General features: G+C 36.4%; 3 protein-coding genes across 8 annotated transcripts in view; 2 read left to right on the forward strand and 1 right to left on the reverse strand.

Moving 5' to 3' along the window:
- LOC116292047 (fibroblast growth factor 8) overlaps positions 1 to 7,315 on the reverse strand; it is a 63,234-nt gene extending 55,919 nt beyond the window's left edge. The window contains exon 1 of the mRNA XM_089025200.1: positions 7,184 to 7,315. The gene's annotated coding sequence lies outside the window, so the exon portion shown is untranslated. The remainder of the gene's footprint in view (positions 1 to 7,183) is intronic.
- Positions 13 to 3,058, forward strand: LOC116292021 (ADP-ribosylhydrolase ARH3). The gene is made up of 3 exons (XM_031699254.2): positions 13 to 548; positions 1,187 to 1,353; positions 1,718 to 3,058. Exons 1-3 carry the CDS (start codon positions 93 to 95, stop codon positions 2,091 to 2,093), a joined length of 999 nt encoding a protein of 332 aa, XP_031555114.1. The 5' UTR covers positions 13 to 92; the 3' UTR covers positions 2,094 to 3,058.
- A 129-nt stretch (positions 7,316 to 7,444) lies between the features above and the next one.
- LOC116297902 (fibroblast growth factor receptor-like 1) overlaps positions 7,445 to 19,728 on the forward strand; it is a 31,118-nt gene continuing 18,834 nt past the window's right edge. Inside the window, exons 1-2 of one of the 6 annotated variants that reach the window (XM_089025121.1) lie at positions 14,247 to 14,976; positions 15,187 to 15,296. The gene's annotated coding sequence lies outside the window, so the exon portion shown is untranslated. Of the gene's footprint in view, positions 7,796 to 12,113; positions 12,279 to 14,246; positions 15,297 to 15,588; positions 15,642 to 18,064; positions 18,142 to 19,728 lie in introns of those variants that run through there. The other 5 variants (XM_089025140.1, XM_089025135.1, XM_089025118.1 and 2 more) reach the window with 5 other exon arrangements.

Here is a 19,728-nt window from a genome sequence, read left to right on the forward strand (position 1 = left end):
GGTAGACTCGATCCAGGCATTCTCGTCCTTCAAATTTTTGAGGAGAAAAGAAAATGCAAGCCTTTTAAAGATTCTTTTGAAAAATAGTACATATGGCAAAATTGTTAGACAAATTCCGAGGATCTCTGGTTGGAGCCTTAGCTGGAGATTGTCTTGGAAGTTTCTTTGAAGGAGTGTCCTCTATTCCTATTCCTATCGAACATGTTAAAGATATAATTTCCAAGAAGATAGAACAAGTAGAACCAGGAAGTATTACTTATTCCGATGATACAGCCATGACTAGAGCAATCTGTAAGTCTTTGATAGAGAAGCAAGGATTTGATGATGAGCATATGGCTTATGAATTCAGCAAGGAGTTTTTCAAGGAGCCCAATAGAGGGTATGGAGAAAGAGTACGAGAGGTTTTCGTAAAGTTGAAAGATAAAGTCGAGGATTTTAGACAACCTGCAAGAGAACAGTTTGATGGAACTGGTTCCTATGGCAACGGTGCAGCAATGAGGATATCACCCATTGCTTTGTACAGTAAGGATTCAGCAAGTCTGATAGAGGTATTTATAAAAATATTTAGACAATTCTTTAGAAAACTTGTTATTTGTGCATTTTCCTCCCTTTTTTTTCTCTCTCTTTCTTTTCAATATACTAAATATACCAAAGACCTTTTTTCCTGAGACCCGTAAGGTGCACCCTCGTCTAGCTTCACTATATACTCTTTTGATAAATCCCACCATGCCTCATATGCTGTGTTTGACGTCCAATTCATTGTTTTTGAAATTTATTTGTTTTAAATGAAATTAAAAAGAATAAATTTGACAATAAAAGAATAAATTTGATGTCAGACGTGGAAAATAAAGCACTGTGGGATTTATTTAGAGGGTCTATAAACCTGTTTTGCTCATATGTTGTTGTTTTTACCCAAGCAAGACCACAATGCACCTTGTTTCTCAAACTCAAAAGTGGCCTGTTGTGAAGCTATTGGCAGGTGTACGATGATTGTTATTTAAAATTGCCAACCAGATCTATTGACAGTCCAATAAAAGAAAGTGGGAAAAACTAATGTAAAAATGTTTGGCACATTTACATCACTATGGCAGTGTTTATAAACATTACACACACCTATTACCAATGCTAAGCTGCATTACTCACAAGTATTTCAGTTGGTATAAATGTATTGATATATACTCCCTAGTATGCAAGACGCAGTGCTGAGATCACCCATGTTCATATAAATGGTGTCAATGGAGCCATTATCCAAGCTCAAGCTGTCTTCAATGCTTTGGTCATTGAACCACCAAATTTAGATAAGAACCAATATATTGATGATCTTGCTGAAGTGGCCGAAATACTCAAAACAAAGTAAGTATTTATATTAGCCATTACCCAATCTAGACCTGTCTTTAATGCTTTGGTCATTGAACCACCAAATATAGATAAGAACAAATATATTGATGATCTTGCTGAAGTAGCCAACGCACTTGAAACAGAATAAGTATTAAAGATTCACAGCCTCTATTTCGTCACTAGCATGTGAGCTCCAATGTCTGTTGCTTGTCTACTGTACTTTAGAATATATCCAGATTATTTAGCTTATTTGTTACTGACGAACTCTCAATAAGATTTGTTGTGATTGGCCCAAATTTGTAAGAGGACAAAACTCCCAAAGGATCAATCGACAAATAATTATTGCTGTTACTTTTCCAATTTTTTCTCATTTCTTTAGGATTTCGTTTCCATATGAATTACAGCTCAAGGAGATGAAAACTCTACTTTCTCTACCCATGGAGGAGATAACCAGCCAGAAAGTCAAGGAAACCTTTGGCAATGGAATCAGAGCTGAACAGGCTGTCCCTGCTGCAATTTTTGCTTTCCTTTTCAAGGGTACAGACTCAGTTAAAGAATGCATTCACTTTGCAATATCACTTGGTGGTGATACTGATACCATTGCCAGTATGGCAGGAGCAATTTCTGGGGCTTATCTGGGACTTCAAGCCATACCTGAGTCATGGAAGGAGAAGTGCGAGGCTTCAAAAGAAGCTATTGATTTTGCTGATAAGGTCTTCGAACTCAGAGAAAAAGAAGCTGTGAAGTCAAAGTGAGCTGTTAGACGGGGATTTGTTTTTGATATTTGCTTATTCAAGAATTTTATTCATACCTGGTCAAAACTTACTGGTCAAAATGACTGGCAAGGCAAAGATTTTGTCCTGGTGAAATTCCAATTTGGCCAGACATTTTTTGTTGAGCAACTGTGTCTTTAGCCCTCATAATGAGTTGGAAGGGAATTTCAGGAGGGAGTAGAAAGGAGACAGACTTTCAAGCTGTATTTGCAACTCATAATCTTTGTACTAAAGAATGTGGCATATAATACATCTTAAAACAAGAATCTAATGTTCTATTTTGACTATACGATAGACTATCTTCAATCGCAAGGCATAAAAATGAGACAGACCCTCAAACTGTATTTGCAACTCATAATCTTTGTACTAAAGAATATGGCATATATTGCATCATAGTTCCACAACTGAGCACATTTCTCAAAGACTGTGGTGTTGTCATTTCAGAATCTTTCTTTTGATTTGCCCAAAGGTGATCCATAATGACTTGCAAATATTCAAGATGGCTGCCGCCTTGTGAAGTAGTGAAGTGTTACCACATTGATTCCATGATTCCCTAATGGATGATAGATATACCTTTCTAGCATTCTTGAAATTGATAGATGGATCTATTTTCAAGTTGTTTGATAAATAATCATTAATTGAGTTGTAGAAAAATGTTCCTTTTAATCGTTAATTCGAAGCTTAGGTAGTCTAAATAAAGAAGAGTTTCTAGTATTGTAACTATGAGAAAACTTGTCCAGTTTTCAATAAGATATTGAGGAGCCAGCTTTGCATGAATTTTTAGCAGCAGGACAAGTTGATGGGCCAGGCAAAGTTCTGCATGACTTTGCTTTCCATAGCAACTACTTAATTTAATGCCCATGTGTAGTGAGATTTTTATAAAATTTAGTTAAATCTTGCAGGGCTGTAGACTTTCTGTCACTCCAATAAATTTAATTAGTGCCGAAGCTAAGTGGTTATTTCGAAACTGAGAATTTTCCATTTTGATTTGTCTGGTTTAATATTATCTTTTATAAGATACCTGTTATGAATCTTGAGTTTTGATAGGATGTGGGCACTTGCTTTATGAGAGTACACAGCACATGCACACACTTTCTATTTTGTCATTTGTATTCAAAATAACGGTAACTCTAATTTGTATTTTATAAAAGAAATAAAAAACTTGCTTACTGTGCTATGTGTACTTCTAAAGCACTTGGGGAATTGCAGAACACTGGAGAAGTGTTGAGAAGCACATCGCATCAAGCTTCTAACACTTCTCTTGTTTCGTTCTGCCAATCCTCACATGCTTTATAACTACACACAGCATGTGTGCCATTTCATAAAGCACTTGGGGAATTGCAGAACACTGGAGAAGTGTTGAGAAGCGCTTCACATTATGCTTCTAACACTTCTCTTGTTTTGTTCTGCCAATCCCCACATGCTTTATAACTACACACAGCATGTGTGCCATTTCATAAAGCACTTGAGGAATTGCAGAACACTGGAGAAGTGTTGAGAAGCGCTTCGCATCATGCTTCTAACACTTCTCTTGTTTTGTTCTGCCAATCCCCACGTGCTTTATAACTACACAGCATGTGCCATTTTCTATTTCTTCAAAACTTTAAAAGTAGTGTTCCCAGTACATGATCTGGATTATTGTTGTTGGTTTTGCTGCTATTTGGTACGGGTTACAACTATTAATTCCAACCAAGTTAAACATACTGGAACACAACAGGGTTCGTGCTGCATCTCCACCACAAAATTCAAGGACGTTTTAAGGACATTTCAAGGTCCAAAATTACGATTATCAGGGATCAGTTTTGTTTGGCAATTTCTTCTTAACAATTTATTTTTAAAAAAACTAATTATAACACATTTTTTAATGACCTTTATGACTTTAAGTAAAGTTATTTTAAAGCTATTTTCAAGAGCTTTTCAAGTGCACTTAAAAATGGTTTTTGAATTCTAGGGCTTTTTTAGGATTTCAAGGAGTAGCATGAACCCTGACAGAAAGAATACTTTACAATGCTTTGAAAACATGTGATTACGATTATCCAGTTGGTAGGCCTCATTCTTATTAGATTTATCATATACAGGGTAAAATCGTATTACTTGAAGCTGACAGGGAAAAACCCAACTTTAGCATGAGCATGCATCTTGCAACTACTGACTTCGCAGAATATCAGAAACTGCATGACTAAATAACTGTTAAATATAGCGCATTCTGATTGGTTGGGAGCACGTGCTTTATGAGAGCACACAGCACGCACGCGCCCTTTGCAATTTATCAAAGAAATAAACTTGATGTGCTGTGTGCATTTATAAAGCACTTGGGGATTGGCAAACACTCGAGAAGTGTCGAGAAGCACTTCCCTACGCGTCGTACTTCTCCAACACTTCTCTCGTGTTCTGCCGATCCCCGCGTGCTTTATAACTGCACACAGCACGCGCGCGCGTTGTCTATTTTTTCAGTAAAGAAAATCAATGTTCACATTTCCCTTTCTTTCTTACCCATTTCCTTTTCTATTTCCAAAATCCATTTTTTTCCACTCTACCACAACTGATATATCATCAGATAACTAGTCTAACAAGAATAGAACAGAAATTTAATAGATGTTTTGATATATTTGCTTTCGCAACACTTTAACTATAGAGATCTATGAAATATCTGATTGAAAGATTTTTCAAAGCCGCTGTGGGTTAGTTACCATCCGCAGTCGGCAAAAAACTGAATGAAGTGACTTTCAAACTATCTTTAGTACTTTGATATGGATTTACATTCATAGTCGGCTGTAATTACAGAGAAAAAACTTGTAATAACCGGTATGCAGTCAAGAATAAGCGTGAAAAGGCTAAAGCCTTAAATCGGTTCACCGCAGTGCACAGGCATCAGTTGTCTTTCTATTCTATCAACCCGTAGCTCTTTTTAAAACTTTTCTTCTATCTCCGCCTTTTCTTCTTCTGTTCTCTCTTCGTTATGCTTTACGAAAGATGCCAAAAATGCGGCGCTTCACGATCGATCACGCTTCGCAAAAATTTCAGTTCTTCCCCTGATTCGCTATCGTTTTTGGCCATGGCTTGCAATTATTTGACGTTTACCCGTGGAAACCCTGCGAGGTACGTAGCATCCAGCGAATGGCGGGAGAATTTTCACACCACAATTACAAAATCGGCCGTCACGTAAATCTAATTTTCATTACTAGTTTTCCTTGATATACTTCGCATTCATTATGTCATAGGACTGAAATAGAGTGGCCAAAAAGTACACCTGATGCTGAGCCTAGTTAGTTTAAAATGACCAAATCAAAGATACTCGCTTGGACAAGATAGCTTCGATGACGTCACAATTTGTAAATTTAAGAATGAAAACATTTACACACGATTTTGACAGACTCGTACCCAGTCGCTTCTCGTCTTGTTGATCCCACGCTGTGGTTGATGGGAACGATTCAGTGATTTCCCGGTGCATCAGGAGAAGGACGGAAGAGAAAAACGAAGCCAAAAGCCACCGCGCGCAAAAAAGCGTGAAACAAATGACGACTGGGTACGAGTCTGCGATTTTGACACCATTAAGATAAGGTAGAATTTATATCTATTTCGCAGAATTTGTGCAGAGTTTACTTCACCCCACACGAGCTGCACTTTCTTGCTTTCTTTCTTGATAAATTACGTGCGGTGCACCTTGAAGACGAGGGGGCGTGGGTATTTTTGAGCCGATATTCTACGAGAAATGAATCTAAATTTGTATGGAACGTCAGTGTTAATTCACTTCTTTACTATGCGGAGAGCTTATGCACAAATGTTTAACTACAACACGCTTTACAACGCCTAATATTTCGACAAAACAATTAGTTACCATGATTACATCGCGTGTACTCAATCATATTTGAAGAATTATCCATAGCCAAGTTCAAATAGGTTGTTTCTTTGGCGTACACTAGGTTGAACGTACCAAACAAAATTACTAAATTACAAGTCAGCGCTCAGTGTTATCACTGTTATAAGCCCAATCCATAGTCGGAGACAGAGATAACGAGGTTGATGAAGATAGTTTCTCCGTTCTCCCCTGCTGAGCACTACTACAGGTGCAAAACTAGTCGGATCTATTGAATACAGACCTAAAAAGCTTCAAGTTTCGTTATAATCCTTAATCTTGTCGTTATCCCCTTTCTGCTTCATCTTCTATTGTTTCGAAAACTTGCAGGTGAAGAAGTAATTCATCAGCTCTTTTCTTTAGATACTTCAAGCGATTTGACAGGCGAAGAAAGAATGGATACGCTTACTTTTAAAAATAGAAACTTAAAATTATCCACCAACGATGTGTTTTCGCGTTGTGTATTCTGTTCCGTTCTTCGAACTAGGATTGTCCTCTTTTCATTATATCCAGAGAGTCTTTCAAGAGTCTTTCGCCACAATGAAAGACTATTTATTTGTGCCTAATTCGTAATTCATATCCTGGCATAATTCTAGTTTAATTTGTAATTTCTTAATTTGCTAAAACCATTTTGGCGAATTACACCATAATTTTTCCATTAAATTTCATTCTATTTTACCTAATAAACTGTACCAATAAAAATTATGGAGTAAAAAAAAAAAAAAAAAAAAAAATGACCGAGGTATAAAATTTGACGAGTAAATAGATCTGTATAGTTAAATCCCAATAAAGCAATGCCGCGCACGAAATGGAAAAAGATAAATGAATGAAATAATGAATAAATCATACAAAAAATATTGTAACTGTCAACTTCAAATTGTCAAAGCGTCAATCCAAATAAACTATTAGTATAAATATTGTTTTCCTTCATGAATTTGGATTTCTTCTATCGTAAGTAGCAATCGCGATCTTAAATGTTTTAATTTTCTCGGATCATCTGTTTGGTATTTGACTTTTTTATTCCTACGATTGCCGATATTTGTCTTAAATTGGATCATCGAACAGCTTTTCACGAGTTTTTCTTGCGATCTTTTATTATCGAACTTAGAATAAGCCACACTTAGCTTACTTTCTTTCTCACCACCGAAAACAATACCACGATAGATAGCTCTTCTTACAGATTGATCTTAACAACTTGGAATTTCCATATACCCACCTCAAGTGTCATTCGCTGTCCAATCACGTTGCAGCTGCGGCAAGGCCACATGCAAAGACAAGATGGATCTTTTTATTGAGGGCTCCGTAACTTGAGGGGTCCAATACACATCAAAGTACCTCTATGGGCATTGAATTTCCTGTTCTCGGTAGGAGTTCTTCGCAAATCGATCTGACCACGTCACATGCACTTGTCATTCGTATTCTTTGGGTGATTACTTCATCAGCGGGCCACAAACTATTATTAAACACAATCGTTTCTTCTTAGCATGCAAGGAGCTTAGGCTGCAGAACAAATGGCGAAATGAAAACCTTAGCGCCTGAAAACAGGAGAAAATTTCATTCGCGGGGTTCCGTGTTGGGTTTCTACGCGCCAACTCAATCTGTCACTTAAAAGTGGAGCACACAAAATTCTAATTGGAGATTTTTTGTCAGATACAGGGAATCAATCGTTCTAGGTTAGTGTTTATACATAAACTACGAAGTTGGTACTTTAAAACGCAGCGAACAAAAGCTTGCAGCCAACAAAAGCTTCTTTGTGAGCTTAGTGACTTGTGGACCCATATCGTAATATACAGCGAGGGAGCTACGACAAAAAAAAGTTATTCAAAAGGTATTGTATCACCTTAGCTTAAGAAACAAAATAACGTTGAATTTCAAAAATCAAGAAAGGGCACAAATTATGGTACGAAGATTTCGATTGATTATTTTGTTTGTTGACCGTGAATATTATTATTGCGGTGCACCTGTTATAGTGCTCATGCGTCAATAGCCTTAGCATCCTAGAAATTGTTTACATGTTCCCAATTTGCCAGTCACCAGTCGTTGGACGTGTTCTTTGAACGGCACGCGTGCTTCACGGCAGCGCGTCATAAAATATTGATAAAGTGTCTGAACAAGTGTCGGGTGCCATTGTACTTTAATTTTGTTTGAATGCGACTGGACTGACCTTCTCAAAACGTTTGTCGCATTAAATCCTGAATTCTGAAAGAACAGTGAACAGCGCATTTCCTTTTGAAATTTAAGGGGGGAAAAGAATATCATTCTGTATTTATGAAAAGATATTTATAGGCTACAGGAGGAAAAATATGTTGGTTTGCCTCACATCACTTGACCGCAATTATTCGAACTACAATTCAGTATTCACAAGATCGACAACCTTTTTTAGAATAACTGTATGGTCGATGACACTTGTCGGCATATTATAACCGAGGTTTCTTATCATCAAACGCATTCAATGTTGGAACATTATCCTTCAATCTGGCACTTATTTGAGTGAAATTGAAGAATTGAAACATCTCTCATCTAATGGAACTAGTCTATTTGCATTTTTAAGAAGCTTTATCAAACCCGGCAGTTGTCGGCCATGTGCTTTGTTGAAACTCACACTTTTAGGTGTTTTCCCATTTTCTTGTGCAGGAAAAATAAGCTTCTTACGAATCTAGTTTTATGCACACAAAAGAAACTAAAGTTTTTGGTGCTTGCCCTCTAGCGCGAGAGTTCATGCTACAAATCGTATGCTATTTCTAATTCGCCGCTAATGGCCAAGATAAAGATCTCCGTATCATTTAAACCGGACGATAACTAAAATAATGAAAAACGAAACATGATTTCAGGAGTAAATTCTACTTCCTGTTACGCAAAGAGTCTTTAATACTTGGAGGTGTTTTCCTAGAAGCGATGTACACCTACTTGCAAGAACGTTGTCATACGAAAATACAACATTAGTGATTTAGTGGGATAGGAATTATATTAAAAAACAAAAGAAGATTACTGAAGCTGAACTCTTTCTTTTATCTTTTAATGTATTCCTTTCTCACTAAATTACTAATGTTCTAAAATCGTATGACAACGTTCTTGCGAGTAGGTGTATGATCATTTTGTGGTTTTGTGGTTTATCGGGGTCATGATGTTAGTATAACAGGGTTAATTTATTTGGTGTTACGTTATGAATGAGGCATGCAGGAATAGTTAGTGATAATGAAGATTTTAAGGTGGTGTGTGGTTTACCCCAAGATCTATGTACTGAATAGTCTTTTGCACAACTCGAAGACTGAATGACCGACAAAGCTTGCCTCACGTTATGAGTCAGAACCTTGCTTGTGCGCTTATTCACCGAACTTCTGCTTTAAAAGGGCTTAAGTGTTAAACTGCCAAATAGCTTTTCTGAGCCATTCCAAGGTTGAGAAAAATGCTGGGTCGAGTGGGAATTGCAGTGCGCATTTTGGGGCTGTTTCAGGGGACGAAATAGACGCCATCTTGGAAATACGTCCCCTAAAACAGATTCACAATGCACTGCAAAACCAACTCGACCCAGTTTTCTCTCAACCACGGAACGGCAAATATGGTGTCACACGACTGGTGTCTTTCGCGCCATATGCAAACTCACTAGCGACGCAAGCATAAACATAAGATGAAGGTACTATAGTTTCGACTGAATGTTTTGATCCGACCCAAAAAGAAATGACAATGCGTCTAAAAGTCTGCACTTGTTTGATCTAAGGCTCACGTTAAAACGAAAACAGTTTTATTAACACGTCAGTTAAGTTTCACAAAATCAGGTGCAAACAATGTGTCCTTTCTTTCTTTTCTTCAAGGGAGCTTTTTTATCAAGATACGTTTCCTCGAAACGCGAAACATTACTAGAAACAATTCCATATTTTTATAAGTTGTTTGCCAATTTAAAGCCTTATTGGCATGGTTAAGTTATTTACTGATTTTAATCTTATCTCTCAGTCAAATTCGTGTCAAACGTTGCCGATTGTTTGCCTATTTCAGACCAAACGACTATTCTTGAAGTGCAATCACGTGACAGAAAAATCCTAAGAATAGCGTGCAATGACTGAGTCTACCTAAAAATTCATACTCATACACATACACCTACTCCCACTGCTACTCCTACTCCTATTCATACTTATACTCATACTTATACTCATACTCATATACTCCTACTCATATACTGATACTCATATACTGATAATTTGTTTCAATTGTAAATGTCGCATTCGTTCCCCTCTTTAATGAGTATGAGCATGAGTATGAGCATGAGCATGAGCATGAGCATGAGCATGAGCATGAGCATGAGCATGAGCATGAGCATGAGCATGAGCATGAGCATGAGCATGAGCATGAGCATGAGCATGAGCATGAGCATGAGCATGAGCATGAGTATGAGTATGAGTATAAGCATGAGCATGAGTATGAGTATGAGCATATGAGTATATGAGTATATCCAAGTGGCTCTCTATCAAATGAATTTAAGTAAATTCGAATCGTGAGTTTTTTTAATAATTTTAAAAAGAACAAGATAGGCTCAATATTGAGGGGTCCAATAGACGGTCCTGTGGTATTCCTTAGTATTTCAATATTGCCTGAAAACCTTAACGTTTTTTGAATAAGTCATTCGTTATTAAAAAAGTTCGCTGAAAATTGCCTATCAAAGTCTATCAAGATCAACATCATCTTTTGCGTAATTAAAAACAATGAGGAGGTCAGTACAGGGGAGTCGAATGAAAACTAGTGAAGATTAAGGATATTTCATGCAAAACCTCTTTATGTGAATCATGGATTCTTAGCTCTAAATTACAGTTTCCATGGAAAATTCAACAAGCTGACTAAAATCCTTTGAATTGTCAAAACGTGTTTATTTTTGAAATAATTCTGAGGAACTGACATTTGCACGGCTCAAATTTCGGTTATGGAATCTCTTATGGTTCCTTAATTTTTTTATACCATTCATTTTTAGTGCACTGACAAATTAAAACTTCTAACTTGAAATGAAATTGACAAAAACAAGTTAAAACTTCGTGTGTGAGCAACAGAATAAAGTGAATTAATCACTGGAAACAAATGAAATTATGTCCAAACGATTTCAGTATCACAATACAGTTGCTAAGCAGGTTATTTGAACCAAAACGTTTCCCACATGTCAATCCCACTGACATATTATGGCAAACTTCTCAAGAACAACTCCAGTTTTTTAAAAATCTCTTTTGAGTAATGATTTTTTTTTTAGATCTCTTGGGGATTTTAGGTCATTATCCTGACCGTGTGTGTGCCTCCGGGCAAAATGAAATGACTGATGCTCTTAGCTGGAATTAAACTTGAAATTATTACTCTTTTAAGGTTTCGAATATAAATGGGTGATAAATAAGCGTTGCAATGAATTGAGACCATTTAATTATACTCTGTACGTTTTTCTTGCCCTTTTTTCGCATGTGCTAATTTATTGGGGACTGTGAAATCATTTTGAAATAATTGAAATTGATGGGAATGGAAAAGTGTAGGCATATTTAGGAGAATGAAATTTATTTACAAGTTACTTATTGCTTTGCTCTGACAGTACGGGTACTGCTGGAGGGAATAAGAAGTAGGAATAAATTCAGAAGTGTAGGATGGGAGAGGGGATGGGTGGGATAGAAGGACAAACAGGGAAGGGAGGACGAAGTGGGAAGTGAGGAGAAGGCGTAGGGAGGAAGAAAGATGGTGGGTACATGGATTTCCAATAGCTATATAAACTAATAAGTTCCCCTCTCTTTGCTTCTTTTTTACCTGGCTTAGCCGAATGAAGCACTGCCCTACAGCCAGGTATGGTACTCTATAAATTATAAGTTACTAAGAGACCTAAATGTCAATTCAAACATGTCAACTACGAATGGAGACCGGAAAGTCTATTTCAAATTCACTCACAAAAAGCCTCCTATTTAAAAGTTCAAGTAGCTTAGTTCCTTATAGCGATCAATATTCAAAACTTCCCAACTGCTACAAATAAAATGGCAATGTTTTAAAATATATTCCAGTCTTTGTAAAAATTGAATATTTCTGTTGTGAGGCAGCCTTCATTTTATCTGAAAATTCAATTAATATTTCTTATCGATTTGTTCTTATTTGAAACAACAATTGAATTTGTTAATCACAAAATGAACGAACATGAATAAACTGGTTATCGACCAGCCATGCAACTGGCTTATCTGAATCGATTCATTGCCGTGCTATCAAATATATTTTAACTATTCAAGAGCCTTGAAGCCTGCGTACAATATAATAGCATCTAGCCGCCTACAACTAGGAGGATATTTTTAAGGGCAATTTTGAAGGTACTAATACTATTAATTCTTATTTCTTTATTCATATTACTGTTTTCTTTTAGTAAGTTATTACTTAAATGTGATCAGTAATCCATTTTGTTATATCTGACAAGAATACAACGAAGTGGTTCTTTCCCATTTAGGGTTTTTTCTCTATCACCTTCACTTCGCTTTCTTTCTTTCTTTTTTCTTCCTTTTTTTTTTTTTTTTTTTTCCTATTTAAATGGAATGCCTTGCTATATCTTAAAGACTCAGATAACCTATATTGCCTTGAATTGAAAACCCTCCGACAATATCAAATAGCTATTGGCTGCGGCGTACAATTCTCTCCACCTTCCTCGCCGCATTTTTTAATCAATAGTTCGGTAAGCAACAGAAGCCGGTTGACAGCTGGTCATTTCAAGAGTGGTTTACTAAACTAAATCTATTTTTACTGCCTTGGTGCTTCGCACACAAAGGGAATTGTCTACTAAACGCTAAGAAATTAAACCTAACCGCAAACATTATTTTTTTGAGTCGCTCCATAGCAGCAGGAATCCGGAGCTTTGGTGAACAAGGCACATTAAAACTGATCAACAAGAATAATCTTGCGCTTTAGTTTTGACTAAAAAGCGTTGTACGAATTGTTGCTTCAAGAAGTTTTGGTTTGAAGTGGTTTGCGTTTCTATAGCATCGTTGCTTTAAGGAAGAGTACTAAATGTTTGCACTTATTAACACTCAACTGATTATTGGATGGCAATATTCTAGGCACATAACCGACTTTATACTTCACTCAATGGTATTTGAATATGAAAGAGGCTTTCTGGGTGGTTTACTGTGTGGGCAATAGTGATAAAAGGCAGAATTGAGTAAATTGATTTTGGGAAATAAGTAATTAAAACAAAGAGGAGACGAGACGAGACGGGAGAGCATGATACTCGGGTTTTTAGAATGCCAGAAATGAAATGAAAAATTGATAAAATGAAAAACTGATGAAATGAAAAATTGATGGTATAAAAAATTGATGAAAGGAAAGGAAAGGAAAGGAAAGGAAAGGAAACATGTAGGAATGGCATGGAAGAATAGTAGGGAATATAAGTGAATGGGAAAAGAGAATAAGGAATAGAATATAGAGAAAAGTCTAGCAATTGAGGTCATGGTATATCAGATGAAGTGAGATGAGAGTGGCTATATATGGAAAGTCGGTATAAGGCCGATATCACATATTAGTGTTATAGGCATCATGATAAAGGATAGGACAGTATGTGAAAAAACGTGATGGAGAGCATGTATGCTGTAATAACAGAATAGTATGGGAAACTCAGGCCACAATGGAAAGTACAGTACAGTCATATGAACTGCTATATAGAAAAACATGGCAATTGAAAGCTAAAGGAAAGCACAAGTGAAAAAAAAGAGAATAGGAAAGATGGCACAGGAAAAGAAAGCTTTGTAACTATGTATTGTTACAAAGAGCACGGCATAATCCATGGGGAAAAATCCGGACTAATGATACCAGGAAGCTATTGTGTCGACTCCAGCGCCGATATCGCTTGACCTTGTAATTATTAGACAGCCATTTCTCTGCCGGCTTCAGCAAATCTTTCCTTCCTGAAACGTCCCGCGAACTTGATCCAACAAACTGAGCGTTAGGAAGTTTAAAACTGTTAAGTAGGCCTACTAGAATACCGGAGGTTTGTTGGCAAACGATATTTAACATGGCGGCCTGTTAAAACTCGGATTGAGATTTGACCAATAACACTTTGGGTGCACAACTCTTAGAATGCTGAGCGGCATATTTGTCGTAGTCAATACTAACTAACGAAATAATAATGAGAAATAGGGAAAAGAACTTGGAAAACGGAATGAATAAATAACAAATAAACTAACGGAATAAAAAGTATAAAGAAAAAGTGGAAAAGGCGAAAGAAAGAGGAAAGTGATACAGCAAACGAACGAAAGTATAAAAAAAAAAGAGAAATAATTGAAAAATATAGAAAAAGAGAGGTAATGGAAGGAATAATGGAATAAAGCCTAGGATATATACCCTGAGAGCAGAGTCTCCCGCTTTTACCTCCTCTACGGGCGAGAGGAGGGTAAAAGACTCTGCTCTCAGGGTAAGGATATAGAATGAAGAAAACTTACAAACAAACGAAAGGAAGAGTGAAAAGAAAACAGAAAAAGAAATAGGAAAAGCACAAGGAGAGACATGGGAGGAAGAAAGACCAAATACAACAAACGAAAAACGGTACCATTTTATAAGGAACAAGAAACAATTTAGAGAAAATAAATGGATTATGCCACCACTAGAAGAAGTATGAAGCATAAATGAATGCAAACAGTAAACGTTAACGAACGCCATGACCTCCTTACAGCTTCGCACAGCCATTTGTACAACTGCTTGAAACTTTTCACGTTGTTTCCGAGTTCGCTCCAAAACTACTGCAAGCCTAACAATAACATCTAATTAATGCGACGCGTGAGACGATTATTGATTTAATATTAATAAGATCAACACTTCCGCTAGCGTCACTACTAATCTGTTTTTCAAACAGTAGTTCTGTCTTAGGGAGGTTAAAACTCTTGCTGTCTAGGCCCAGTTCCTTGGACCGTCAGTTACCGACTGAGTTCCAGTAATGGCTTCTTTGGGACAATGCTTTCTATCACTATAAGTACTTTCTGCCTATGAGTATTAGTTTATTTCCTGAGCGTTTCCTTCGCTCAATAGGTATGTACATTTGGTATTTTTGTACCGTTTTAATTCGCCCATAAACAAATTCAGTAGCATTTTCAGCCGTCCTTAAGTGCTGTAGTATGCAGCTAATGGCCAAAGATTTACTAACTCTAACAGGAAAAGCACTCTTTTTTGTCAAAGAACACTTGAAGTATTTGTTTTATAAATGGAAGAATGAGAGCCAAGTACATGTTGATTTTGTAGGACTGTAAACAGTGGACGATAATCAATTTAAACCCCTTCATCTGTCTTCTCTTCAACGACCACACTCGTAAAGGGTCACAATTTTCCTAAAGAAGCTCCACAGGAAAAAGGTAATTCTACAACAATCTTAACTCCAAATTCCTTCCTTACTATTTAAAAGCTATATTCACCCATTCCAAAAGCCCGAAAAGCCCCACCAACTCGTCCGGGCACAAAATTAGAATATTCTATCTGTTTTGAAGGTTTTCCACCAAGCAGTCAACCTTAATAGTAAGAGGGTCAAAATTCGGCAGAAGTCTCAATGACAGTACTTGGGAGGTACCTATGACAACTTGAGGTTTTAGGTTTCTTTCCATTAACTTTAAAGGGGAACTAGTAGACTTCTTAACACAAAAGCCCTTTGGGATTGACCTGAGGCCAGCTAGTCTAAAAACAAGGGGGGATATTTACCAAAGGTAAGAGTGATTCGTTACAGCGAAAAGATATCCGAATTTAAGCCATTCAGTTAGGAAAGAAAGGATGCTTAGAAACTGAAGTTATTTCAGCTGCATCTTTTCAGTGAATTCTTCAGCGATGTAGTTTTTTGTGAAAATTTGTCGATAAAATCAAAGTCCAAATTTTATTTCATTCACTCTTGTTTTTGAAATAGCACGAGTCCAATACGTGTGATTTCTCGTGTCATATAGTGGATTAACGAGCAGTAGTTTTTCGTATCTTCGAGCTGATAGACTGAACATGGTAAACAGTTGTTTTTCGTATCTTCGAGCTGATAGACTGAACATGGTAAACAAACAACTCGAAAAATCACTTTTAAGTTATTATAAGCGATACTAAAAGATTCAATGAATTACATAACCTAAAATAGCACACAGAAAAAGAAGTCATATACAAGTTCTACTACTACTTTTAAAAAAAAAGTTTCGTAAAAGCTTAGACCATGAAAACTAGTTTTTGTTGGTTCGTGCTTTCAGTACAGGTTCCAAGAAAATTTGCATACCTAAGTTTTCATCTATTTAATGTCAGATGTTTGGCATCACCCATTTTAATGCTTAGCTTGCAATAAGTTAATCAGTTAATCATATCAAATTGTACAGATGTACATTTTTTCGTGACTTCCAACGAACTTTACGTATGAAATTGCTGTGTGGTAGAAAAGTGCCCTTGCATGCTCTCTTTTAAACTCCGGGACAGTTTGGCCGAGCAACAGGATGATTGATATGAGAGTAAAGGTCACTTTAGGAGACGAAAACCTGTTTTGCATATGTCGGTGGCTTAACAGTTACCTCGTTGAGCATTTGTTTCGAATTTGATTAATTTGGTAGTAAATGGGCACTATTATTTCAGGTATAAAGCCCCCGGCTGAATGTTGGATGTTAAAACTCATTCACGAGACTTTTGTACTTGTACACAAACCAACGTGTTTGTTCAGAACAGGTCACTGGAAAAAAAATACCGCCCTAATTTGGTTCTAACTTGGTTCCCAATGAATAGAAGAAAGAAGAAGACTTGTAAAGAAGGACCGGCTTTTTTCTTTCTTTTTTTTTATTTATTTATTTAGTTTTTTTTTTTTTTTTAATTACTAACTAAAAAAATCAAGAAGTTTATAATTACAGAGGCCGATATCTTGTGGAATCGGGTTTAAAGATGACACATCAGCAGTATTCTCTCATTATATTAATTAGTGATGGAAATATTAACAAAGAAAAATAAACATGAAGAACGAAGAATAGAACGCGTTTTCCGCTAAAAATAGAACATAAAAACCCTGCTTTTATTCATTGCTCACAATTTCATGCGAGGTTAAAATTAAGCAAGCTCTGATTAAACATCATCAGTCTTGGGTTTTTCTAGATTTTTTCACGGGTTCAGTGACGAATGAATTTTTTCAACGTCTCTCTTAATTAACTAACCCGAAGAAAGCTTCTGACTTGTTTCACTATTAAGCACTTGTCCGTTCGTGCGTCCGTGCCGACCTTTCTAGGACTCTTGACGTTGTCGATAAAGAACGATATGTGCTGTGTACATTTGCGCAAGCTGTCTAAGTTTTAAATTTAGCTGTTTAGTTTTGCAACGTTCTCTCGACATTAAATTCCAGTTCAAAATCGTGGACTGATCGTTACGGTTGTTGCCTGCATATTAATAACTGAATCAACGAAAGACAGCAAATAATGTTAAAATGTTACACGTACTCGCTCTGAAAATGAGCTAGGGCAAAGTAAACTTCCAACATTTAATCTCAGTTTAATTTTGCAAAATTTCTGAACGGGCTTTAGTCCGACCTTTTCAGAAAATAATTCATTTTTCTAGGAAGCTTTGGCATAATAATTTGTTTCCTTCCTAAGCAAAAGTCCAGTTTTAGTCTACTGATTTCTCAACGTAAGCAGATGGGATTTTTCAACTTCATTTCTGCTCCTACGTTTTTAAAGGTCACTGATTCCCACGACCCGCATCGAAAAGGCCACATAACGAGCCATGGATGTAAACGCCCCAATGGGCTTCATGACAGATCACTTGCTGAAAGCTTCGTCGAGTGGAATGAGAACTCAAGAAATCTCGACCTTTGAAAAGTTCACGACTAAAAGCAAACAAACACGAAAACCACATCAAGGCTGATTCTACTCGTTGGATTTTTTCTAATAAAAGAATCATTTTCAATAATCTTTTCTAAAGATCAGAATTTCATAGAGAAATTTTGGCGCGCTTTTTACCAGTTCGACGCGCCTGCGCAAATTGGAGGGGCGGTCGCATAATTTGATACATCAAACAAGGCGGGAAGCTGTGAAGTATATTTCACAAAGAAGTTGAGTGGTTGATTGGTGAGAATGCAATCACTGCAGCGTGGGTGGTAGAGTCAGCTCTTCTACTTTTCCTTAGAGGTCTTCTTATGTTTGTAGTTTGTTGAAAAGCGTGTGATTTTCCGTTGAAATAAGCAGTGGAGATAAGTGTTCATTGAAGGTAACCATCCAGACCTAACTTTTTTCATTCGCCGTCCAATTTATATTGTATTTTACTCCCTAATCTAAATGAAACTCAAAAAATATTCATTTATTTATCTATTATTTCATTTTATCATTTTATTTTTATCTATTTTATTTGATAAATATCTTTTTGGTATCACACTGGTACTAAGTCAATGCAGCCAGTTTGATCTCAAAAATTAACTTTTCTGCTATATGTGAGCGGTGAAATTGGTCTTAAATTATCATCTGTGTTCCTGCTGTTTCGTTTGTCGGACGCACAAACAAACCTATTGATAATTAAAAATACATTATCCTAATTCTCAAAAATATAATTCTTAAAAAGAAGAAACTGGTTGGCTATATAAATACGAACTGTAAAAAACATCGGAAAAAAATGATGATGGGGACTAATGGGTGCATAAAATATTGCAAAAAATATATTCGACATCAACTTTTAGCATCAACTTTTGGCTTCTCATTCTTCAAAACAAAATGAATTAATATTGAAAAGCAAAACGCCAGAGTTTTGTTTTGAAAACATCTTTCCATAACAATGTACAATATTCTCTAGGTTTCAAAGGAGTTTTTAATGAAAAGCTTCGCACAAAAATAAACCTAGTTAATAATTGATCCCATTTCGTGATCAAAAAGAAGTTGTTTATATGTGAGACAAGGAAAGACGTTCTTATTGACTTGTAAATGCCAAAGTTGATTAGTTTTCTCGATGTGAGCTAGGGTTTTCATAAACGTCATACGTTTGTAATGAAGATCTCTGCACCTGTACATTAATTTAAGACGTGAAGGTAATATTGTGATGAACGGTAGAATCAGCTTCAATCGTCCCATCAACTACACTATAAAGTGCTAAAAAAATATCGGCAATAGCTATATTTTTTAAGTTATCAAGTGTGTTTTAAAAGAGCATTATTTTTAGCCCATCTTACCCTACAGACTTGGTCGGCCATTGTTGAGCTTCCAGTCAGTTATTGTTTGCAGTTTATTTTATCATGGGGTAAAATACTTGAATCATAGGCTATCTAAATAAGTTATATCAGGCTAATTCAGTGCCTCTACTGGAAAAAATTAACGCCGGAGCAAGTATATGTACCCTTATCACTGCATTACTCATTCCTAAATAAGTTTCCATAGGCTCTGAAATGAAAATCAGCTATCAAAGGATATATACTACTGGGAGTGTGGAAAAAAAATAATTCGCCCAGTATGGGTCGAAAAAGCTTTAGACAATTGTATTTCCACAAAATCCAGAACAATATCGGATTTCCGTGGGAAAAAAAAATTATGCAAAACTTCTTATACGACAATCCCTCTGTTTGATTGACTGCAGTACTATGGCCTTGTTTCATTAGTCTTTTTAGCGATGAGGTATCTGGATCAAGAAATACCTGTTCTCAACTAAAACAATGGTGTCCATTGAAGAAGTCTCTTTACCTCATCAACGTAACTTATGCTATTTAAGTGGCTGCAGTGTGCTATCATAACCATTTTCTTCCTGTCTTGAGCTTAAAATAATGCTACATCATCACACATTTGTTTTTTCAAGCAACAGAAGTAAGAAACTGAG

The sequence above is a fragment of the Actinia tenebrosa genome, unplaced genomic scaffold (assembly GCF_029948245.1).
Source record: "Actinia tenebrosa isolate PJP-AT-01 unplaced genomic scaffold, QUT_ActTen_1.0 PGA_scaffold0__85_contigs__length_37466705, whole genome shotgun sequence".
Classification (NCBI taxonomy): domain Eukaryota; kingdom Metazoa; phylum Cnidaria; class Anthozoa; order Actiniaria; family Actiniidae; genus Actinia; species Actinia tenebrosa.

Coding starts and splice junctions, on each gene's coding strand:
- LOC116292021 (XM_031699254.2), top strand. CDS start 93: ATGGCAAAATTGTTAGACAAATTCCGAGGATCTCTGGTTGGAGCCTTA. Junction 549..1,186: donor ATTCAGCAAGTCTGATAGAG/GTATTTATAAAA, acceptor TATACTCCCTAG/TATGCAAGACGCAGTGCTGA. Junction 1,354..1,717: donor GCCGAAATACTCAAAACAAA/GTAAGTATTTAT, acceptor TCATTTCTTTAG/GATTTCGTTTCCATATGAAT.